The sequence below is a fragment of the Vitis riparia genome, chromosome 12 (genome assembly GCF_004353265.1).
Source record: "Vitis riparia cultivar Riparia Gloire de Montpellier isolate 1030 chromosome 12, EGFV_Vit.rip_1.0, whole genome shotgun sequence".
Classification (NCBI taxonomy): Eukaryota; Viridiplantae; Streptophyta; class Magnoliopsida; order Vitales; family Vitaceae; genus Vitis; species Vitis riparia.
The window spans coordinates 21,174,543-21,199,284 of record NC_048442.1 but is presented as its reverse complement, the minus strand read 5'-3'; the positions used below and the strand labels follow the sequence as shown (position 1 = coordinate 21,199,284).

General features: G+C 39.1%; 4 protein-coding genes and 2 pseudogenes across 4 annotated transcripts; all 6 read left to right on the top strand.

Annotated features, from left to right (window-relative positions):
- The first annotated feature begins 1,263 nt into the window (after positions 1-1,263).
- On the top strand, positions 1,264-6,645 carry LOC117926103 (annotated as a pseudogene).
- Positions 6,646-8,102: 1,457 nt separating this feature from the next.
- On the top strand, positions 8,103-11,048 carry LOC117926489 (G-type lectin S-receptor-like serine/threonine-protein kinase SD2-5). The gene has a single exon (XM_034845590.1). The coding sequence runs from the start codon at positions 8,392-8,394 to the stop codon at positions 10,924-10,926; it is 2,535 nt and encodes an 844-aa protein (XP_034701481.1). The 5' UTR covers positions 8,103-8,391; the 3' UTR covers positions 10,927-11,048.
- A 494-nt stretch (positions 11,049-11,542) lies between these two features.
- On the top strand, positions 11,543-12,248 carry LOC117926102 (G-type lectin S-receptor-like serine/threonine-protein kinase SD2-5; the record flags this gene model as incomplete). Its single annotated transcript, XM_034845183.1, has 1 exon — positions 11,543-12,248. A coding segment is annotated over one exon (681 nt), but the record flags the coding sequence as incomplete, so codon positions are not given.
- A 575-nt stretch (positions 12,249-12,823) lies between these two features.
- On the top strand, positions 12,824-13,486 carry LOC117927201 (G-type lectin S-receptor-like serine/threonine-protein kinase SD2-5). Its single transcript, XM_034846640.1, has one exon. The coding sequence runs from the start codon at positions 12,843-12,845 to the stop codon at positions 13,440-13,442; it is 600 nt and encodes a 199-aa protein (XP_034702531.1). The 5' UTR covers positions 12,824-12,842; the 3' UTR covers positions 13,443-13,486.
- LOC117926101 lies at positions 13,458-14,399 on the top strand (annotated as a pseudogene).
- A 908-nt stretch (positions 14,400-15,307) lies between these two features.
- LOC117926100 (G-type lectin S-receptor-like serine/threonine-protein kinase SD2-5) lies at positions 15,308-17,964 on the top strand. Its single transcript, XM_034845182.1, has one exon. The coding sequence runs from the start codon at positions 15,308-15,310 to the stop codon at positions 17,840-17,842; it is 2,535 nt and encodes an 844-aa protein (XP_034701073.1). The 3' UTR covers positions 17,843-17,964.
- Positions 17,965-24,742: the final 6,778 nt, after the last annotated feature.

Sequence of the window (24,742 nt, the reverse complement as noted above, 5' to 3'; positions counted from 1 at the left end):
CTAAGTCGATTTACGAGTAATCCCGGAGAAAATCATTGGAAATCAATAATACGAGTTTTGGGATACCTTAAATATACTCAAAATTATGGACTGCATTTCACAAGATATCCAGCTGTACTTGAAGGATACAACGATGCTAATTGGATATCTGACTCAAAAGACTCAAAATCCACAAGTGGATATGTGTTTACACTTGGAGGTGCAGCTGTGTCATGGAAATCCTCAAAACAAACTTGTATAGCTCGATCTACAATGGAATCAGAATTCATTGCAATAGATAAAGCTGGAGAAGAAGCCGAATGGCTACGAAATTTCTTAGAGGATATTCCAAATTGGTCAAAACCTGTGCCTGCTATTTGCATCCATTGTGATAGCCAATCAACAATTGGAAGAGCACAAAGTCATAACTATAACGGCAAGTCACGTCACATACGACGTCGACATAATACCGTTAGGCAATTGCTCTCAAATGGAATTATCTCAATTGATTACGTTAGGTCAAAAGATAATATTGCGGATCCGCTTACAAAAGGTTTAACTAGAGAGCAAGTAGAAAGTTCATCAAAGGGAATGGGTCTAAAGCTTATGAAATAAACCAAGGGTCATCATAGTGGCAACCCAACCTAGCTGACTGGAGATCCCAAGATCTAGGTTCAAAGGGCAAACCGAACTATGTAGAACTCAGAACGCATTGCGGAGATACTTACTCCAAACCATTCCTATGATGAGACAGTGCATATCTGCCGCGAGAATCAGGATAAGATACGCTTTTAATTATTTCTATAGCTTATGAAATTGTGTCATAAGTGGGATATTGCAGGATATTCTTAATAGAAATCACCTACGTGAGTAAGAAGGGGGCCACTTCTATGAGAATTATGAAAGGCTAAATTCTCTAACATACTCACGGAACCAAGAGGTGTTCAAGGCCAAAATGAACACAAACGTGAGAACCAACTGTGTTAGAAATGGTACTGCGTGATTCTATTGTCTTGGTTTACACCAACGGCTGGCAATTCAAAGACAACGTCTATTGACTGGCCAAGTAAATCCGATAGTCTTCACTAGGGCAAGTTCAAGACCAATGGTCACTTAGTCTGAAGCAGTAACTTTTCATTTGTACTCGAACTAGTGTCTACATATTCATTTTGCATGTTGTAAAGCCAATTTTACATTCATGTGGGGGATTGTTGGAAATGAGTTTGAAAAAATAATAATTGAGCAACTTGGGGCTTAATTAAAAGTGTGACCCACACTCCGAAAATGTCGGGACCACGCACCAACGCGTTCTCCTCCGCGAGGAGTATAACGTTTTATTTGTTCAAATCCATTAAGTATTAAATGAGAAAATTGACTCCAAAGTCACCCACTTGAAATGGTATATTAAACAGGTACGTGTCTATTCCGAATAGGTTTATACCTATTCTAAACAGACACCAGGAAGACTATAAATAGACTTTCTACCCCGGCATTAAAATCATTTTTTTTTTCCGAATATTTCTCTCTCTCTTCTTTGCATCCTTTGTCAGTTCGAGTACAAAACACAAGTTGTGTTCGTGGTGTTCTACAGATTGAAGTGTTGTTTCTGTAGAACTGAAAATCCGTTCTATCTTGGGAGACATTTATTCACTACCTTGAGCACCAGAGGGGGAATAAAGTTGTCTTAAAGAAACAGTGTTGTCACTTGTTCGGATTCATAGAATTAAAGTAAGTTCTGTAATTTCATTTATTTTATGTTTACTTAAAGTATAAACTGTAAAAGGTTTTTATTGCTTACAATTATATATTACTCGGATGAGGCAGTCACTGTGCAGCCCATTCTTGGCAACAAAAGTAAGGGTGTAGGATTCTGCTTTGGATTCTACTGCCGCAATTCAAGAGATGAATGCCTCTTGGCTGTTGTCATCTACCACCTCGCATCTCATTCCTCTTCTATAGGGCATCCAAGACTAGTGTGGTCTGCTAATCGGAACACTCCTGTCCGGATAATTGCTACTTTACAGCTAACTGGAGGAGGAGACTTGATCTTGAAGGATGCTGATGGCAAATTTGTTTGGTCCACAAACACAACAGGAAAGAGTGTTTCAGGCTTAAAATTGACGGAAGCCGGAAATGTTGTCCTCTTTGATGCAAACAATGCCACTGTTTGGCAATCTTTTGACCACCCCACTGATGCTTTACTTCACGGCCAAAAGATGGTTTCAGGGAAGAAGCTTACAGCCAGCTTACCCACAGATAACTGGACTGAAGGTCTGTAATCACTTTCGGTTACGAATCAAGCTCTGGTAGCTTATGTACAGTCCAATCCTCCTCAATTCTATTATCGTCTTGAGGGCTCGGATACAAACACAAAAGGTAAAACAAAACAAAATTATATCTTACTCAGGAATGAAAACCTCGATGTGTTCATACATGGTGCTGAACCAAACCATCCAGATTCAAGGATTTCCATTCCTACAAACTTGTCTGCTCAGTTCATCAAAGTGGGGCCGGATGGTCATTTGAGAGCCTACGGGTGGAAACAATCTGACTGGGAGGAGGTGACTGATCTTCTGACTGGGTGGTCATCATTTCCAGATGATCTAAGTAATGTAGATGACTGTCAATACCCGCTGGTGTGCGGGAAATATGGTATTTGTTCAGAAAGACAGTGTAGCTGTCCCCCACCATCTCCTCATGGAACAAAATATTTCAGGCCAGTAGATGACAGGCTACCCAGTCATGGATGCTATGCAACTAAACCCATTGCTTGCGGCTCTTCTCAATATCATCATCTCCTTGAGCTTCAACACGTAGGTTACTTTGGTTTCAGTTCTGACATTAGCAGTACAAATGTAGAAAATTGCAAGCAGGCCTGTTTGAACAACTGTTCATGCAAAGCTGCTGTTTTTAAATATACAGACGATCCTTTATATGGGGATTGCTGCTTTCTATCTGAGGTCTTTTCATTGATGACCATTGATCGGGGTGATATTAACTCATCCACGTTCCTTAAAGTGGCGATTTCTCCTATTGAAAGGATAAGGGAGCCCGTTGGAAAAATAATTCAGAAGAAAAAAGGGCATGCTAGAGTTATAGTCGTATCAAGTCTTGCAGCTTTCTTTGGTGTCATTATTTTTATTACCCCTTGCTTCTTTCTTTTCAGAAAGAAAAAGGATTTTATTGAAGTTGAGGAGGATTACCTAGATCAGGTATCAGGAATGCCCACTAGATTCTCCTTCCAAGACTTGAAAGCTACAACACGAAACTTTAGTTGCAAGCTTGGGGAAGGAGGATTCGGGTCAGTCTATGAAGGCACTTTGAGCAATGGTGTCAAAGTTGCAGTGAAGCATCTTGAAGGTTCAGCTCAAGTAAAGAAATCATTCTCAGCTGAAGTTGAGACGATAGGCAGCATTCACCATGTCAATTTGGTAAGACTGATTGGATTTTGCGCTGAAAAATCACATAGGCTCTTAGTCTATGAGTACATGTGTAATGGGTCCTTGGATAAACGGATCTTCCACAAAAACCAACATCTTTCTCTTGGTTGGGAATCCAGAAGAAAGATCATCCTTGACATAGCGAAGGGACTAGCCTATCTCCATGAAGAATGCAGGCAGAAGATATTTCACTTGGATATCAAACCCCAAAACATCCTTTTGGATGAACACTATAATGCAAAAATTTCCGATTTCGGACTGTCAAAACTGATTAACAAGGACCAAAGCCAAGTTGTAACAACAATGAGGGGGACCCCGGGTTACTTGGCTCCCGAATGGTTGAGCTCAGTTATCACAGAAAAAGTGGACGTCTACAGCTTTGGCGTTGTGTTGTTAGAAATTCTGTGTGGGCGAAGAAATGTAGACCGATCTCAACCTGAAGAAGATATGCATTTACTCGGTATTTTCAGAAGGAAGGCAAATGAAGGACAAGTGTTGGATATGGTTGATAAAAACAGCGAGGATATGCAGAGACGTGGAGCAGAAGTTATGGAGCTGATGAAGGTTGCTGGATGGTGCCTACAAAATGATTATGCCAGGAGGCCTTCCATGTCCGTGGTGGTGAAGGTTTTGGAGGGTTTGGTTGATGTTGAAGATGACCTGGATTACAATTTTTCGCACTCACCATTACCTAGGGGCATTGCTCACAAGGTTGCTGCTGCTACTCCAATTATGCCATCAACTTTAACAGGACCTAGGTAAAGCTCAGCCTAACTGAGATAAAAGTGTGATGCTTTTATGAAATATATTTAGTTTCTATTTTCATGGTTGTAAGTGAAAATCTGAAAATTTTCATTTTCACTTCCTTCCTTTGGAATTCAATGAGCTTTTTTGGCTTTAATATTTTATTATTTTTATCAATTTCCATTTTATAGATTATTAGTAATTTTTATATAAAATATAATAATATTTTAAAAACGTAAATTTATTTTATATCCTTAAAAATTATTTTTGAAGTGTTTAAAATTTAAGATAGTTTTAAACATTTTTAATATCTTAATTTCTTTTAATAATTTGTTAAATTTATTATTTTTTTAAAAAAACTTCTTGTATTTTTATATAAAAATTATTATTTTTTATCTTTAAAATATAAGAATATAAAAAAAAAACTTAAATTACTATATTTTAATTATTTTTTTAAAATTTATAATTAAAGTTTGTTTGATAGTAATTTTAAAAGGTGTTTTATCTTAAAATACAGACATAGATCAGTAGGTGGGTCATGCATTGGAAGTTTCATCTTTGCTTAGTATTCAACAATTTTCAGTATGTCTCTGTCACTCCTCTTTTTAATTCATTTTGGTGGACTTCTCGGACCGTCCATCCTGATTTTGGTACTACTTGACAGCTACAGGACACGATTTTTCAGAAAACAAATAGAAACAAAGGTTCAGGAACATTAATTTGACATGGAGTCAAGCCTATGCCAATGGCATTAGTTGAGGAAGCTATGTTAATAATAATTCATGGCATTGAACCAAATGCCAAAGTTTAAGATGCACTGCTCAATAGGGTTTCAGTTTCTGGTAGTGTTGATGCGTCTATGCTTAAAGAAGATGTGGAACTGATCAATGGGAAATCTGAGACTGAGGCATTGGGCAATGTCACTCTTGAGACAGCATACAAAACTGGACAAACTGGAGTGACTTGGATACCTAGTTGCGCACTGTCACATTAGGTGAAAGCACTTTGATCACAATTGTTCCAGAGTTTGCCAATCATATTCTCAATGACAGCAATCTTTACGAGAAGGGGTATGATGCATCAGAGAGATTGCTAGCCAAGCTGGACTGGAACAAAATCATACGAATTTAAATGTGGAGCTACAATCTGGTATTGATAAGACTAGAGATTCTAATGTATGCTTATCTGCTAATACTGTGAAAACTGTTGTCTTTGGGAATAGTAACCAATCTTTTGGTTTTCCCACTGAAAGATCAGCAACTCTCTCATGATTGGATCAGGAATACAAACTGGAATATACATGGTGAGGTTCCCAAGAAAAACATTCATTCTCTCGACAAATCTCACCATGAAGAAGCTGGTATTCAAGGAACAGTGGACAACTCAGACATTGAGACGTCAGAATGCTTAGAAGAGTCCACAGCTCGTGATGATGCCCAAAATGATTCTGCTCAATCCTATGCCAGTGGAGCTGAAGTTTCCGAGACCAAAGCCACTGTGTTAGACGTTACTCATCCAGCTGCCCCAGGGATCAGAAAGCCTATTGAGGGAGTTGCTTCATCAGAAAAGTACTGGAGAAGATTCAATTAGTATTGATGCTCCTAACGCCAGGAGCTCTTCATCTTTGAGCTCTGAGAGGTACCTCACATCGATTGAAATCTAGAGACGTTGAATCTTTACCATCTGGTGCATATGATCCTCATTGATCTTCCATCACTGAAGGGCATTCAGTTGCAAGCCTGAGATCTGGAAAGTCAGCTGTTGCTTCTGATCTGCATTTGTCTTCTAGCACCACAGGTCACCTGCCTCCAAACGTGAAATCTGGAAAGGTTGACGGTGCTCACACAGTGGCTATTAGCTTCTCCCAGATTGCTAACTATTCACCATCTTTTGCCAAGCCCCCAAGGTTGCAAGGATTGCCCTGACACACTGCAAATGACCACCCTTAACAACGATAAGAGTAGCAACACATCTGGTTATCAATCTTGTGATATTGAAGATTTCCACATCCCTGATATGACTCTCATCGATTTACCAATCGAAGGGAGTTCCATTAAAGGTTTAAGGCAGGAAAACATTTAGTTTTGCAGAAGCTTCTTCTGGAGATGATTCTGTTGAAAGTGATGTCAACGCACCTGATGGATAAGAAAATTCTGGTTCTGTAACACCTGAAAGATTCTGAAGCAAGGAGCTCAAGCGCACTGACATGGTTACTGGAAGCATCAATAATGCAAGGGAACGCATTTTGCACCAGTGAGCGGCCTTATAGTCAGAGAGTGGTGGTAGATTTTATGTCCAAACAATCAGAGATCAGAGGGTAGCCTCTATTCAGCAGCAGCTTGCTTCCCTGAACCTTGAAGAAGCCCTTGTCAAAGGTGCTTTCAATCCTAGGAGGGGTGACATTGTCCTTGTGCAGTTCAGTACAGATAATTCGTGGAACCGAGCAATAATCCAAATGCAAATCTTGGGATTGACAGATTAGTGCAACTCATGCAACCTGACAGTGCTGAAAAGAAAATAGGTTTGGCTGGCGGAATAATGCTTGTCGATGTAATAGCAGTCACAGATAGGCTTGATTGCCTTTGACAGTTCTTATTGGGGTAGCCAAAGCTTTAATAGCCCAATTTGGGTTGTTTATTACTACAGTGAGGATACAGTTACAAGGAGCAGAAGTGGAGACTGATGAGGCCTGCTGCATGGTGTTTACAAAATGATATTGCCAAGAGGTCTGCTATGTCAGTGTTGATTAAGGTTTTGGAGGGGGTGACTGATGTTGAAGATAATCCTGAATGCAATCTCTTTAATTCATCAGTACCAGGACCAATGGAAACAGACAATAATGGCTTTATTGCCTCTCCTGCATTGCCATTACATCTACCAGGACCAGGAAATGGGATTCCCACAAAAATGAGAAAAATAACATTCTGTCTTAATTAGCTCTGCTAAATAAGAAATTCTACTGTTGATGTCATTTTGATCCTTCTGCTCCATTGTAGATTTTTAGGTCTAAGACTTATGTGTTTGTTCTACTTGGTTTTGTCTCTTTTTCTGCACAGGTAAATAGCTATAGATGATAAACAACTAAAGGGCTCTTGTTATTTCCAATTTTAGAAATGAATGAAAACTATTTTCTGAAATTCATTTTGATTCATGAACCAAACAAGACTTATAATTTGCCATGACGTCTGTAAGCTTTCTGTTTTAATATATTGTCTGTACTTTCTCATCATAAATTTAGACTTAGTTGGCCTGCAGGGTTCATTAGTCAAACCTGGCTAGAAAAAAAAAAAAAAAAAGTTGAACTCTAATGCAGAAGACCTCCCTCCATGAAGAATGCAGGCAGAAAAAAATTTCACTAGGACATCAAACCTCAAAACAACCTTTTGGATGAATATTTCAATGCCAATGTTCAGAGTGAATATTTAGATGGCAATGCACAAAAGTAGAAGTTGCTTTAACCCTGCTTTCCTAGCTCGACTTGGCCAACTCTCACTTTCCCAATCTTTGAGGCTTTGAGCTCCCACCCTACCTCTGAAAGAGTCAAGACCCACAATGGGAGAGGAGAGCAAGCAGTCACCCACGCTACCACTGCAAGAGTCAAGACCCGCAACGGGAGGGGGGAGCAAGCAGTGACCGTAAAACCCACCTTACTTTTACCACCACCGCGAGACCCACTACTTTGAACCATGGTCGCCGACCTCACCGGCGAAAGTATCAGTCCTGCAGTCTACCGTACTCGATTGTGGTTTGGTAAGTGAATGCCCTCACTCCTTTGGTGGTTTCTCTTCTCATAGACTTCCAAAAAAGAGTCACAGGTGGGGTTTAATTTGATTTCTTCTTCTTCTTCTTCTTTGATCTTCATCATGGTGGACGGGATTGATGGGCTGAAAGTTTGAAGGGGAATCTTTGATTTTTATGAAAATTTTCTGATACGATTTAAAGAATAAAAACTCTCCTTTTTGAACCGGAAAAATTTCTGTAATTTAACCGACCGAGTTAACTCGAAATCTCAGCCGATTCAACCGATTCTCGCCGATTTAGTGCCGAGTTTGTGCATAGGATCACATCTGGTATCGGACTCGTTACGGCGAGTGGCAATATTTCGAACCCTGCTTGGCCTTGGTTCCCAATTCTATTATGTCCTTTCATACTAGATCATCTCTTGATCCTCTTCCTTCTCTTTCACTTGTCTTAAGGAGAATCTAAAACTTCCTAATCTGAGGAGGCCATGGGCCTGGAGTCCTCTTCTGTTTTTGCTCTTCTTTTTTCTCTTCTAATGATCTCTTGTTTCCAACTAACCGATGCTCAATATATCCGATATCCAAGTAATGCAAACCTCTCTAGTTCATGGACCAACAAAATTGGGGAGGTGATATCAACAAATTCCTCAGAGTATGCTGTTCCACAGCCCATCCTTCTTAGAGAAAGCATTGGCTCAGGTTTCATCTGTGGCTTCTACTGCTACATTGGGAGCGACGCTTGCTTCTTTGGTGTCCTTATCTTCCAAAACATAGATTTACCAGAACTTGTGTGGTCTGCTAATCGAAACAATCCGTTCAGAATTAATGCTACTTCTACCCTGGAACTTACTGAAGTAGGAGATTTGACCTTAGAAGATGCTGATGGCACCCTGATTTGGTCTACAAACACAAGTGGCAAATCTATTGCAGGATTAAACTTAACTGAAGCAGGCAACCTTGTGCTCTTTGACCAAAATAACAATACCGTTTGGCAGTCTTTTGATTACCCGACAGACTGTTTAGTTCCCAGCCAAAAGTTGGTTTCAGGGAAGGAGCTGACAGCAAGTGTATCTTCATCAAATTGGAGTGAAGGTTTGCCTTCACTTTTGGTTACTAATGAAGGTATGGTAGCTTATGTTGACTCTAGTCCTCCACAGTTCTATTATAACAAGACTCTTAGAGGCATGAAAAACAATACAGAACCAAGTTATATTCAATTCAGGAATGAAAGCCTTGCTCTGTTCATACTTACTGCTGAGCCAAATGATCCAGATTCAGTGATTTCCATTCCTGCAGCATTATCTTCTCAGTTCATGAAGTTGGACCCCGATGGTCATTTGAGAGTTTATGAGTGGAGAGAATCTGAATGGAAGGAAGTAGCTGATCTCCTGAAAACCAATGAAGGCAATTGTGAATATCCATTGTCCTGTGGAAAATATGGAATTTGTTCAGACGACCAGTGCAGCTGTCCTGGAGATTCAAGTAATGCGGCAAAGTACTTCAGGCCAGTAGATGATCGGCTACTCAATCTGGGATGTTCTGAAATCACTTCCATTTCTTGCTCATCTTCCCAATATTACAGTCTTCTGGAGCTTGACAACTACAGATACTCTACTTTCAGAGAGGATACTGTATATACAGATATGGAGAATTGCAAACAGGCTTGCTTGAAGAACTGTTCATGCAAAGGCGCTAGATTTCTATACGATTGGAATTCTTCCAATGGGAATTGCTACTTATTGTCTGAAGTTTTTTCACTCATAAGAAATTATGGGAAATATGAAGAAACATATGTGAACTCCACCGTACTTCTTAAAGTGGACTCTCCAATTGAAAATAATACAGAACAAGTTGGAAGCAAAGCTGGGAAGAAAACAGGGCATGTTCCAATCATAATTGGGTCGAGTCTTGGAGCTTTCTTTGGTGTGCTTATCTTAATTGTCACTTGCCTGTTTTTTTTCAGGAAGAAAAATAATACCATGGAAGTTGAGGAGGATTATCTAGACCAGGTATCAGGAATGCCCACTAGATTCTCTTATGAAGACTTGAAAGCTGCAACTGAAAATTTTAGTCGGAAGCTTGGGGAAGGAGGATTTGGGTCAGTCTATGAAGGCACGTTGGGCAATGGTGTCAAGGTTGCAGTCAAGCTACTTGAAGGTTTAGCCCAAGTAAAGAAATCATTTTTAGCAGAAGTTGAGACAATAGGCAGCATTCACCATGTCAATTTGGTCAAACTAATTGGATTTTGTGCTGAAAAATCACATAGGCTCTTAGTCTATGAGTACATGTGCAACGGATCCTTGGATAGATGGATCTTCCACAAAAACCAAGACCTTGCTCTTGGTTGGCAATCCAGAAGAAAGATCATCCTTGACATAGCCAAGGGACTCTCCTACCTCCATGAAGAATGCACAAAGAAAATATTCCACTTGGATATTAAGCCCCAAAACATCCTTTTGGATGAACACTTCAATGCAAAAGTTTCTGATTTTGGCTTATCCAAACTTATAGACAGGGACCAAAGTCAAGTTGTAACAACAATGAGGGGAACACCTGGTTATTTAGCTCCTGAGTGGTTGAGTGCAGTAATCACAGAAAAAGTGGATGTTTATAGCTTTGGTGTTGTGGTATTGGAAATCTTGTGCGGGCGGAAAAACATAGACCGGTCTCAGCCTGAGGAAGATATGCATTTACTGAGTATTTTCAAGAGGAAGGCACAAGAGGAGCAGCTTTTGGACATGATTGATAAACACCGTACTGAGGAGATGCAATTACATGGAACAGAAGTAGTGAAGATGATGAGAGTGGGTGCATGGTGCCTACAAAGTGATTTTGCTAAGAGACCTTCCATGTCCATGGTAGTGAAAGCTCTGGAGGGTTTGGTCGATGTTGATGAGAACCTGGATTATAGCTTCTCACCTTTGCCACTGCCTGGATCCTTACCAGTTGTTGGTCCCAAGGAAGGTGTTGCCAGTTCTAGTACTACTCCATTACTGGCATCTGTTTTATCAGGGCCAAGGTAAAGAAGCTTTCACAAATTCATGAGACTTAAAAATTTCTCTTGGGAGTACACCATTGCGATTATGGATGCATAGTAGTCATATGTATTCAATAGATGATTTGATTAAATTTTATTTGTATTCAATTTCCACTAAAGTTATTTACACTTATTGTTGCTAAAAGAATTTATTAAAAATAATTTTATACAAAAAAAAAAATGATTTTATTTACAAGAAAATAGTTTTTATTTATCCTCGTTAGGAAATTACAAGAGTAATTCGATTTAATTTTATTTACAAAAGAATTAATTTCTTTACAAACTTTATTTACGAAAATATTTTCAATCCAATTTTATTGAAAAAAAGATTTCTGCAACTTTAATTTGTAAAAATGATTCTCATTCAATTCTTATTAAAAGATTATTTAATACATTTATCTACAAAAATTACTTGTAATCTCATTCAAATGAAGGAAATATAATTTATATATAAAAAAAAAATTGGACAATTTTATTAAAAAAAATAACCTTTTGCGTAATTTTATTTAAAAATCAATTTTTTGAATAAACAATGAGTACTGGGTGGAGGTGTTGTTGTAGTTTTCTCGTCTTCTCTTTTCTCATAACCTCTTCTTTTCCCTCAATATACGCCAAAACCCAACTTTCCCAACAATATCAGTTCTGCAAATCTCTCCAGCTCATGGGCTAACAGCAAGGGACACTGGGCAAAATCCATAGACTGGGTAACCACGAAGCCCATCCTTGTTAAAGAAACCAGTGGCTCAGGTCTCTTCTGTGGCTTCTGCTGCCACTTTGAGAGCAATTCATGCCTCTTTGCAGTCTTCATCTTCCAAGATGAAGACTACCCTCGACTTGTGTGGTCTGCTAATAGAAATAGTCCGCTCAAACTTAATGCTACTCTGGAACTCAGTGAACAAGGAGATTTGATCAGGTCCACAGACACATCTGGAAAGAATGTTTCAGGCTTGAACTTGACTGAAACTGGAGACCTTGTGCTCTTCAACACAGAAAACTCTGCCGTGTGGGAGTCTTTCCATCACCCAACTGACTCTTTGGTTGTGGATCAATGGTTGCATGATGGGATGAAGCTGACGGCCAGTATGTCGGATTCAAATTTGACGGAAGGTTTGCTTTCAATTTTGCCTATAACTCACGGATTTGCTGCTCAGATAGAGTCCAATCCTCCGCAGCTCTATTACGAATTCAAGAGTGGAGGTTCCAACAGTAATGGAGAAGCTTTTATCTTTCACAATAACGGAAGCCTCTACCTGTCCACTTATGATGATGCTGGAAACAATTGAGTTATTTGCGGGTTTATCAGTGGAAAGAAACTACCTGGAAGGAGGTGGCTGATCTTCTGAAAGGAAATAAAGACGAGTGTGGATGCCCATTAGCATGCGGGAGATATGGTATCTGCTCACAAGGGCAGTCCTCCTGTCCCCCAGCATCTACTAATGGAACGTCCTACTTTAGGACAATAAATGAAAAGCAACCCAACCTGGGCTGCTCTGCATTTCAACCCATTTCTTGCCACCTGTCTCAATATCACACCCTTCTTGAGCTTCAAAACACAGATTACTTCCCTTTTAGTGTGGACATTCAGAATACAGATGTACAGATCTGCAAGCAGGCCTGACTGAAAAACTGTTCATGCAAAGCTGCTCTGTTTAAGTACAATTCAAATGCTTCAATTGGGCATTGCTGCCTGCTATCCGAAGTCTTTTCACTCCAGAAAATAGATGGAACATCCAATTATGGCACATCTTTGTTTCTTAAAGTGCAGACCAAAACAGGGGATGTTGGAAACATGATTGGGAAAAAAACAGGTCATGCTCATGCAAAGCTGCTCTGTTTAAGTACAATTCAAATGCTTCAATTGGGCATTCCTGCTTGCTATCCGAAGTCTTTTCACTCCAGAAAATGGATGGAACATACAATTATGGCACATCTTTGTTTCTTAAAGTGCAGACCAAGACAGGGGATGTTGGAAACATGATTGGGAAAAAAACAGGGCATGCTCGACTGGTACAAGGATCAAGTCTTGGAGAGTTTTTGGGTGTATTTGTTTGCATTGGTGCTTGCCTTTTTCTTTTATGGAAGAGAAGAGGCTCCTTGGAACTTGAGGAGGATTATTTAGACTGGATACAAGGAATGCCCACTAGATTTTCCTATCATGAATTGAAAGCTAGCACCAAAAATTTTAGTTGCAAGCTTGGGGAAGGAGGATTTGGTTTGGTGTTCGAAGGGATTCTGAGCAATGGAATGAAAGTTGCGGTAAAGCACCTTGTAGGCTTAGGCCAAGTTAAGAAGTCATTTTTGGCCGAAGTTGAGACAATAGGCAACATTCACCATGTCAATTTGGTAAGAATGATTGGATTTTGTGCCGAAAAATCACTTAGGCTATTAGTCTATGAGTACATGTGCCATGGATCCTTGGATAAATTGATCTTCCACAGAAACAAGGACCTTACTCTTGGTCGGCAATCAAGGAAGAAGATCACACTTGACTGTTACAGATAAAGAAAAGAAATAATAATGTTTCTGCTGAAACAAGTAAAAAGAGAACTGACTAAATATTGATCGTCTATCTTATTCAACCAAAAGGAACTGCCTTTATATAGGCTTATATATAACAAATAAAAGCAAGAAAATAGGCACTACATATCGTGCCAAAACTAACACCTACAGACTAGGAAAATAATAAACTAACTTGTTGAACACAACAAGTTCCCAAAAGACTAGGACAAAAGCTAGCAAACAACTTTTTCTCAACATTGACATAGCCAAAGGACTGGCCATCTCCACGAAGAATGCAGGCAAAAGATATTTCACTTGGACATTATGCCTCAAAACATCCTCTTGGATAAACATTTCAGAGCAAAAGTTTCTGATTTTGGATTGTCAAAGAACATTGACAAGGATCAATGCCAAGTTGTAACAATAATGAGAGGAACACCAGGGTACTTAGCTCCAGAATGGTTGAGCTCAGTCATCACAGAGAAAGTGGATGTTTACAGCTTTGGTGTGTTGGTATTGGAAATTCTGTGTGGGCGAAGAAACATAGATCGATCCCAGCTGGAAGAAGATATGAATTTACTACGCATATTCAAGAGAAAGGCAGAAGAGGAGCAACTGGCGGACATAATTGATAAACACAGTGAGGACATGCAAGAACATGGAGAGGAAGTACTGGAAATGATGAGGGTGGCTGCCTGGTGTCTGCAAAGTGATTATGCCAAGAGGCCTTCCATGTCTGCGGTGGTGAAGGTTTTGGAGGGTTCAGTAGGAGTAGAAATTAAGTTGGATTATAGGTTTCATATTCACCATTATCAGGAAAATATCTGGCCCATGGGTACAAGGCTGCTAGTGCTACTCCTCCATTACTGCCATCCACTTTGTCAGGACCCAGGTGAAAGGGAGTCCCTCCTCTATGAAGTTTCAATGTAATTTTAGTTTGTATCGTCAGTGTAGGCCAAAATTCCTGGGTTTTGGATCTCCATTGTTTTAGCTTTTTCCAAGGTGAGAAGAGGGCCTTGGTTTAAAACTCTCTTAATATTAGAAATAGTGAAATCAATATTTGTAAGATCAAAAAGCTTCACCAATAATGAAGCAAATTTTCTTTTCCTTGGAGATGTTGTAATCTGTACCTTAAGAAATGCTAGTGTTCTACAAGACTTTAGGGTGATGTAAAGAATGCGATGAATTACATTCTTCTTTTCTAAAATTTGCTTGTCAGGAATGTTCATTGTAGACTTCTAGTACCCAAAATTGAGTCATCCATGGAAAATGAAAATATCAAAGGGCAAGCATATTCATCCATGATATGGCCTTTCATGACTAGATGAAAACAATAATATAAAAAATAAATTGTGACTAGGGAAAATAATTGTGACAAAGTCAACTTAACCTTAAACCCACGCAAAAGAAGACTCTTAACAAAAAGTCTTTGGCTTGAATCAAACAGCCGGGTGAGAGAAAGAAGAAATACGAAATCATAATGTTTATAAAATATATCAAATAAAATATCGTAATATTATTATTGCATTTTCTTTATATTAATGTGACTAAAATATAAGGTAATAGCTACTTCTCTTATGTCACATAGAAAGGAAATTCAAATATCTATCATATATAATATTTTTAATACTAGAAAAAAAAAGTCCAATTTTTTTTTTTAAAATCTAAAATCACATCAAACAAGCTTTTAATAGATCAACATTCATATTTTCCTGAGAGGGAGAGGGGCAAAATTTTAAACTTGACTTGACCTTTAAATTCCACTGTGTTGTTTGGAACTTCGTCCATTTTCTTAATCTCTTGTGGCATTCCTTCAATGTTGTGTGGGTGGAAATCTAAATCCAGCTTCTTTATTATCCGGAAAAGCAATGGCCTGGCATGGATTGGAGTCTTGTTATGTTGCTGTTCTGTCCTTCCTCGCCCTCATCTCTCTCTTTCGTGGTGCTACCCAAGATTCGGACGATTATCCTAATATTGCACGTCTCTCCAGTTCATGGACTAACGTTGAACAAGAGCTTCCATATGGCCAGGGGGATGAGATGGTCACTGTGCTGCCCATTCTTTGCATCGAAGGCGAAGGTGCAGGGTTCTGCTTTGGATTCTATTGCCGCTATTTAAGAGACGAATGCCTCTTGGCTGTTGTCATCTGCCCCGCATACAGTCTCCCTCTTATGGATTCTCCAGAACTAGTGTGGTCTGCTAATCGGAACGATCCTGTCCGGGTAAATGCTACTTTACAGCTAACTGGAGGAGGAGACTTGATCTTGAAGGATGCTGATGGCAAATTTGTTTGGTCCACAAACACAACAGGAAAGAGTGTTTCAGGCTTAAAATTGACTGAAGCCGGAGATGTTGTCCTCTTTGACGCAAACAATGCTACGGTTTGGCGGTCTTTTGACCACCCCACTGATGCTCTACTTCAGGGCCAAAAGATGGTTTCAGGGAAGAAGCTTACAGCCAGCTTACCCACAGATAACTGGATTGAAGGTATGTTATCACTTTCCGTTACTAATGAAGCTCTGGTAGCTTATGTAGAGTCCAATCCTCCTCAATTCTATTATCGTCTTGAGGGCTTGGATACAGACACAAAAGGTAAAACAAAACAAAATTATATCTTACTAGGGAAGGAAAGCCTCGATGGGTTCATACATGGTGCTGACCCAAACTATCCAGATTCAAGGATTTCCATTCCTACAGACTTTTCTGCTCAGTTCATCAAACTGGGGCCGGATGGTCATTTGAGAGCCTACAGGTGGAAAGGTTCTGACTGGGAGGCGGCTGATCTTCTGACTGAATGGTTATCATTTCCGAATCATCTAAGTGATGTAGATGATTGTCAATACCCACTGGTGTGCGGGAAATATGGTATTTGCTCAGAAAGACAGTGTAGCTGTCCCCCACCATCTCCTAATGGAACAAACTATTTCCGGCAAGTAGATGACAACCTACCCAGTCATGGATGCTCTGCAACTAAACCCATTGCTTGCGGCTCTTCTCAATATCATCATCTTCTTGAGCTTCAACACGTAGGCTACTTTGCCTTCAGTTCTGACATTAGCAGTACAAATGTAGAAAATTGCAAGCAGGCCTGTTTGAACAACTGTTCATGCAAAGCTGCCGTTTTTAAATATACAGACGATCCTTTACATGGGGATTGCTGCTTTCTATCTGAGGTCTTTTCATTGATGACCACTGATCGGGGTGATATTAACTCATTCACGTTCCTTAAAGTGGCGATTTCTCCTATTGATATTGGAAACATAATTCAGAAGAAAAAAGGGCTTGCTAGAGTTATAGTCGTATCAAGTCTTGCAGCTTTCTTTGGTGTCTTTATTTTTATGACCACTTGCTTCTTTCTTTTCAGAAAGAAAAAGGATTCTATTGAATTTGAGGAGGATTACCTAGATCAGGTATCAGGAATGCCCACTAGATTCTCCTTCCAAGACTTGAAATCTACAACACAAAACTTTAGTTGCAAGCTTGGGGAAGGAGGATTCGGGTCAGTCTATGAAGGCACTTTGAGCAATGGTGTCAAAGTCGCAGTGAAGCATCTTGAAGGTTTAGCTCAAGTAAAGAAATCATTCTCAGCTGAAGTTGAGACGATAGGCAGCATTCACCATGTCAATTTGGTAAGACTGATTGGATTTTGCGCTGAAAAATCACATAGGCTCTTAGTCTATGAGTACATGTGTAACGGATCCTTGGATAAATGGATCTTCCACAAAAACCAACATCTTGCTCTTGGTTGGCAATCCAGAAGAAAGATCATCCTTGACATAGCGAAGGGACTAGCCTATCTCCATGAAGAATGCAGGCAGAAGATATTTCACTTGGATATCAAACCCCAAAACATCCTTTTGGATGAACACTTGAATGCAAAAGTTTCCGATTTCGGACTGTCAAAACTGATTGACAAGGACCAAAGCCAAGTTGTAACAACAATGAGGGGGACCCCGGGTTACTTGGCTCCCGAATGGTTGAGCTCAGTTATCACAGAAAAAGTGGACGTCTACAGCTTTGGCGTTGTGGTGTTAGAAATTCTGTGTGGGCGAAGAAATGTAGACCGATCTCAACCTGAAGAAGATATGCATTTACTCGGTATTTTCAGAAGGAAGGCAAATGAAGGACAAGTGTTGGATATGGTTGATAAAAACAGTGAGGATATGCAGAGACATGGAGCAGAAGTTATGGAGCTGATGAAGGTTGCTGCATGGTGCCTACAAAATGATTATGCCAGGAGGCCTTCCATGTCCGTGGTGGTGAAGGCTTTGGAGGGTCTGGTTGATATTGAAGATGACCTGGATTACAATTTTTCGTATCCACCATTACCTAGGGGCATTGCTCACAAGGTTGCTGCTGCTGCTACTCCAATTATGCCATCAGCTTTATCAGGACCTAGGTAAACGTCAACCTACCTGGCTGTAACTCTAATTAAAGTGTGATGCTTTTATGAAATTTTATTTAGTCTTTATTTGGTTGTAACTGAAAATTTAAAAATTTTCGTTTTCACCTTCTTCCTTTTGAATTCGATGAGCTTTTGTGGCTTGATTATTTTATCATTTTAATCGATTTCCATTTTATCTATAATTTTTGTCCAAGTGAATCCCAAGAAAATAAAAAATAAAAAATAAAACAAAAAAATTCAATAAAGCATTGTGGAACCCAAGTCCCACGAGTCAAAGTAAACAAGGTCATTGCAAAGCCGAGTGAGAAGGGCATTACTCCCTTTGGCCCCACTTCATTCAATGTCTTGACCAACTACAATGAACCTGCCGGACGAAGAGGCACTAGGGCCTCATCAGCAAGCACAGGAACGTATAACGAAAGCAACAGTGCTACGCCATTGACAATTCAAGTCTTCATACAGCACCAACTTAAGCGAGTTTCACAATGTGGAGATATCCCTCCTAGGGACTTTCCGGTAACCTTCACTTGGAGAGCCTTCTGGCTCCATTGTAATCCCAGAAGCTATTTCAGAGCACACCTATTATGGGAAAGGAATCAAGGATCCCGTAATTTGAGGATGATATTTGATTGTATATAGAAGATTATTTTGTTTGATTGTAATTGATACGTTTGCTCATAGATTCCTAGAATAGGCTGACCAATACTTTGTATATATGCATCTTCTTCCCTTTAAGTTGATGAATGGAATATACACCAGATTTCCAGATTTCCAAAACATTCTGTTCTACTCTGTTTTCTTACATGGTATCAGAGCACCAAACTTGGTGACTCTGAATTCTTCCAAGCGCTTCCGCAACTTATTTCCTCGTTACAGCTGCTGCCATGGACATCAACAAAACGGGATTGACATCATCTAAGGCTACCACAGAAGCTTTAGATCCCTTCTCTCTACACCACTCGGACCACCCGGGTATGGTACTTGTCTCCAAAGTACTTGAAGGAGATAACTACAACACATGGAGTCGGGCTATGAGGATCAGTTTGAGTGCTAAAGACAAAATTGGATTCGTCACAGGTTCCATTAAGCCACCCTCTTCGACTGATGATAGTTTTCCTTCTTGGCAACGTTGCAATGATATGGTGATCTCATGGCTATTGAATTCCATTCATCCAGACATAGCCAACAGTGTGATTTATGCCAAAACAGCATCATAAATCTGGGTAGATCTGCGAGAACGTTTTTCACAAGGAAACGATTCAAGAATTTATCAGATCAAGCGAGACATTGTGGAGCATAGGCAGGGGCAGCAATCAATTTCGGTTTATTACACAAAGCTTAAAGCTTTTTGGGATGAACTTTCATCCTATCATGAAGTGTTATCCTGCTCTTGTGGAGGATTAGAGAAACTTAAGGAAAGAGATGAAAAAAAGAGAGTTATGCAATTTCTCATGGGATTGAATGATAGTTATGTTGTCATTCGTGGACAAATCTTATTGATGCAACCTCTACCCGATACACGCCGAGTTTACTCACTTGTCCTTCAACAAGAAAAACAGGTTGAAGTTTCTCTCAATAATGGGAACAAGAACCATTATGCCATGCTTGCAGATCGGGACAATAAGGCGACTTCAGCACACCAGGTTCAAAAGCAAAAGACTCTACTGCACTGCTCTTATTGTGACCGTGATTATCACAACATTGAGAAGTGTTACTACCTACATGGCTTTCCGATTGGCCACAAGCTCCATGGGAAGAACGTGAAGCCTCCCAATCAACGTCACTCAAATGCAAACAATGTGAAAATGGAAACAAATAAGGCTGTGGAGACAGAAGCAAAACTTCTTCCAACAAATGATGGACCAAGGCTCACAACTGAGGAATATAACCAATTAATGGCTATGATTCGGAAAAACAATGGTGGTAATTCACAACATTTTGCAAATGCCACAGGTATAAATATGCCATCATCCAAAATTATTCCGAATTGCCCACACTTAAATATGTGTTGGATTATTGATAGTGGAGCCACAGATCATGTGACTTCCTCAGCCAAATTATTAGATCCGAAAAATTTGCCCAAAACCACTACCATTAGTTTGCCAGATGGTGGTCAAGCACATATTGAGTCAATTGGTTCATTGCATGTTACCCCCCACATTAAACTTGATGACGTACTCAAAGTTCCACAATTTCAAGTTAATTTACTATCAGTTAATAAACTAACGCGGGCATTACAATGTATAGTGATGTTCTTTTCCGATTTTTGTGTTGTGTAGGACGCTACTATGAGGAAGACGATTGGCCTGGGCAAGCAACATAATGGCCTCTACTACCTCGCACAAGACCAAAATCCAGCCTTGGCTTACGCCATTCACAAACATTTTGATCTTTGGCATCAACGTCTTGGGCACCCATCATCCGGTCCTCTTCAAGTTCTTGCTAAAGTTAATCCTGAAATTTATTTTGATTCCAAGCATGTTTGTGATATTTGCCCTTTAGCCAAACAAACTCGTTTGTCCTTTCCATCTAGTTTCATTTCTTCTCACGCACCTTTTGATTTGATACATTGTGATATTTGGGGACCACATCGAATAAATTCTCACTCTGGGGCTCGTTATTTCCTAACAATTGTTGATGATCATACTCGATATACTTGGATACATCTCATGAGTTTTAAATCTGAAACACAAGGGATATTGCAATCATTCATTTCTTGGGTGGAAACCCAATTTAATCGTTGCATTAAAACCCTTTGAACCGATAATGGGACTGAAATTTCCTCTATGAAACAGTATTTGGATACAAAGGGGATCAATTACCATCATTCATGTGCTTACACCCCCCAACAAAATGGGGTGGTTGAGAGAAAACATCGTCATCTTTTAAATGTGGGAAGAGCTCTTCATTTTAAAGCAAACTTGCCGTTAAAATTTTGGGGGGAAAGTATTCAAACGGCTTGCTATTTAATCAATCGCTTACCTACACCCCTTCTTTCTCACAAATCGCCATACCAACTTCTCTATAACAAGCTGCCTTCATATCATCATCTATGAACTTTTGGATGTCTTTGTTATGCCACCAATCTCTTACCCACACATAAATTTGATCAAAGAGCTCGCCGTTGCATATTTGTTGGTTATCCTCTTGGTCAAAAGGGTTATCGGGTTTATGATCTTGAAACTAATAAATTCTTTTCTTCCCGAGATGTTGTCTTTCATGAACATATATTTCCGTTCCACACTAATCCACAAGAAGAACAACATGATGTGGTCGTTCTTCCTTTACCACAAACCTCATATGAACCCATAACCACAGAGACAACCAAACCACAAGTCGATGATCAGCCACCACCCTTGCTTTCATCTCTTGAGTCTACCTCTAATGAACGTACACTTGATCTTGACACCATTGTGTCACCTCCACCTCCTGCTACTCGTCGTTCTGACCGCATCAAGCAACCAAATGTCCAACTCCGGAATTTTCATCTCTACCACACCGCCAAGGTTGCTTCCAGCCAATCTTCTTCCTTGTCAAGTACGTGTCACCCTTTGACTCGGTATATTTCCTATGCACAACTCTCACCAAAATATCGGAATTTTGTTTGTGCCATCACCACTCTTGTGGAACCTACAACTTATGAATAGGTAGTATTGGATCCAAAATGACAGGAAGCTATGGCTGCAGAACTCCATGCTCTTGAACAAAATCACACTTGGACACTCACACCTCTCCCTTCCGGTCATCGTCCAATTGGGTGCAAATGGGTGTATAAGATCAAATATAACTCTGATGGCACAGTTGAGTGATACAAAGCTCGGTTGGTGGCGAAAGGCTTCACTCAACGCGAAGGGATTGACTATAAGGAGACCTTTTCTCCTGTGGCTAAGTTAACTACAGTTCGATGTTTACTTGCTATAACTGCTGTTCGATATTGGTTACTTCACCAAATGGATGTTCAAAATGCCTTTCTTCATGGTGATTTGCTTGAAGAAGTCTATAAGCAATTGCCGCCCGGTTTTCGTCGACAGGGGGAAACACCTATGGTATGTCAACTCAACAAGTCATTATATGGACTTAAACAAGCCTCCCGTAGCTGGTTTCAGAAATTTTCTGCCACCATTCAACAAGATGGTTTCCATCAATCAAGGGCCAATTATTCATTTTTCACAAAGATCTCTGGTAATTCTTTCACAGCTGTGCTCATCTATGTAGATGACATGATCATCATCGGCAATGATGAGAATGTAATTGCAGCTCTTAAGGAGTCTCTCCACACCAAATTTCGCATCAAGGACCTCGGTCAATTACGATATTTCCTTGGTATTGAAGTTGCTCGTTCTACTGATGGTATTTCAATATCCCAACGAAAATACACTCTTGATATTTTAGATGAAGCAGGCTTGTTTAAGTCCATATAATGACTTGTTGAGTCGATGAAGCAGGCTTGCTTGGGGCCAAACCATTGTCGACACCTATGGAAGAAAATAATAAACTCCTACCCACAGTAGGAGATTTACTGAAGAATCCATCCACTTACAGAAGATTGGTCGGACAACTCATTTATCTTACCATTACAAGGCCAGAGATAAGTTATTCAGTTCACATTTTAAGCCAGTTTATGCAAGAACCAAGAAAGCCTCATTTGCATGTTGTTCATCATCTTCTACAATATCTTAAAGGTGCACCTGGACAAGGATTATATTTTCCTGCAAAAGGAAATTTGCTACTAAGAGGATTTTGTGATGCAGATTGGGCTCGATGTTCGATCACAAGACGATCTGTGACTGGATATTGCATTTTTCTTGGAGGAGCTCTCATTTCATGGAAAACCAAGAAACAGACAACAGTGTCAAGGTCATCAGCTGAATCAGAATATCTAGCAATGACTTCCATTACATGTGAACTTACATGGCTCAAGTATTTGTTGGATGACTTGAAGGTAGAACACTCGCAACCTGCCAAACTATTCTGTGATAGTAAAGCAGCACTCCATATTGCTGCTAATCCAGTTTACCATGAACGTACCAAGCATATAAAAATCGATTGTCATGTTGTTCGAGAACGAATTCAATCAGGTGCCATAGTAACTGCTCATGTTCCATCGTCTTGCCAGCTTGCTGATTTGTTCACTAAGCCACTCAATTCATCAATTTTTCATTCCCTTCTCAACAAGTTTGGCGTTCTTGACATACACGCTCCAACTTGAGGGGGAGTATTATGGGAAAGGAATCAAGGATCCCGTAATTTGAGGATGATATTTGATTGTATATAGAAGATTATTTTGTTTGATTGTAACTGATACGTTTGCTCATAGATTCCTAAAATAGGCTGACCAATACTTTGTATATATGCATCTTCTTCCCTTTAAGTTGATGAATGGAATATACACCAGATTTCCAGATTTCCAAAATACTCTGTTCTACTCTGTTTTCTTACAACACCGGTTTTGAATTATTCTCTTTTCTACATTTTCTTAGTCTTCCATGCATGCTCTATAAATCAACGCCAGCCAACATTATACTTTACTATGACCTGTTGGTATGAAAAGACCATGTTGAGTATTTCCTTTCATTTCATTTTCATGAAGTGGAGCCGGTTTTTCTAGCAATCGGTTTTAGAACAGTAGAAACTTATGAACTGTAATCTCCAACTATAATGATTTTTTATACATCTTGGAATGTATTCTGCTGCAGAGTGACATAGTCAGAATTCGTAATCAATGCAGAAATTTTTTTATTCCATTTCCTTATTGGGAGAATCATGATTACCCGTGCCATTAAAAAAAAAAAATCATTTTTAAAAAGTTTAGGAATATAACCTTGAAAATCATCAATATTTCAAAATTGTCCACCCAGTGAGTGTTTCTTTTTTTTCTTTTAACTTTGACATGACAAATTATAAGATTTATTATTTTTATTATTCTTTTTTTTAAATAAATTAAACTTTGACACTTGACAATCAAGTAATTTTAATTAAAAAAGGCAAAACTTGTTTGTAGTTCTAATATTTTGCTTTATTAAATTTTTTATTTATATAAAATAAAAAATAAAGTATATTTTTCATAAAAAAAAAATGCATATAGTCATTTATATTAATTTTATTAAAAATTAAAATACTTGTATATTGATCAACACAATCGATATTTCTAAACCGATATTTCTATTAAATCGATATTTTATCGATATATCGCCGATTTTGCCGATACTCCTCTCAATCGATAATCGGTGTTGAATATCATTTTGAGCTCGCCCAATATTCGATATATCGGCAAAATATCGCCGATAAAATCCGATTTTTCAATCCATGATGACATTTATGATGGTTTTCAAGGTGGCCTGTCAGTTAACTTGTTCCTTGTCCTTCAAAATCTCATGCAAGTTGTAATGGCATATGACTAGTGTTGTTGTTGCAAGATACTTTTGAGTGACCTCAAGGTATTACACTTTGCCATCTCTTCATCCCTCTTCCACTTTTGACATGCATCATTTTCCTCTAAGGGAGGAGGTCATGAAGTTGGCTCAGGTGCTAGATCAAGACTAACCCATTTGAGTTGCTTTGTAGTGAAAACTATGTGTATATACTTCTCTTCCAATCCACACAATTAGGTTTAATTGATTTGTTTTGGGTTAGAATAACAACTTTTTTAAAACAAATATATGAGACACTCATATTATTATGAATATTCAATTGTCATAACTCTAGCATAAATACTAAAATATAATGCTCTTAATATTATGTTTGAACCAACAATAGTATCCTAGAATCATAAAAATTTTAGCTTACTTTAGACAAGCCTAGAATTTGTTACTAGGTGGAGATTTTATGCAATCAAACTTGTCGTCTTTGTTGTAATATGGAACAAAGTAGACATACCAGTTCTTTGACCACCTAAATT

What these genes read in the sequence shown, in the direction of transcription:
- LOC117926489 (XM_034845590.1), top strand. Translation starts at nt 8,392, where the DNA reads ATGGGCCTGGAGTCCTCTTCTGTTTTTGCTCTTCTTTTTTCTCTTCTA.
- LOC117927201 (XM_034846640.1), top strand. Translation starts at nt 12,843, where the DNA reads ATGGATGGAACATACAATTATGGCACATCTTTGTTTCTTAAAGTGCAG.
- LOC117926100 (XM_034845182.1), top strand. Translation starts at nt 15,308, where the DNA reads ATGGCCTGGCATGGATTGGAGTCTTGTTATGTTGCTGTTCTGTCCTTC.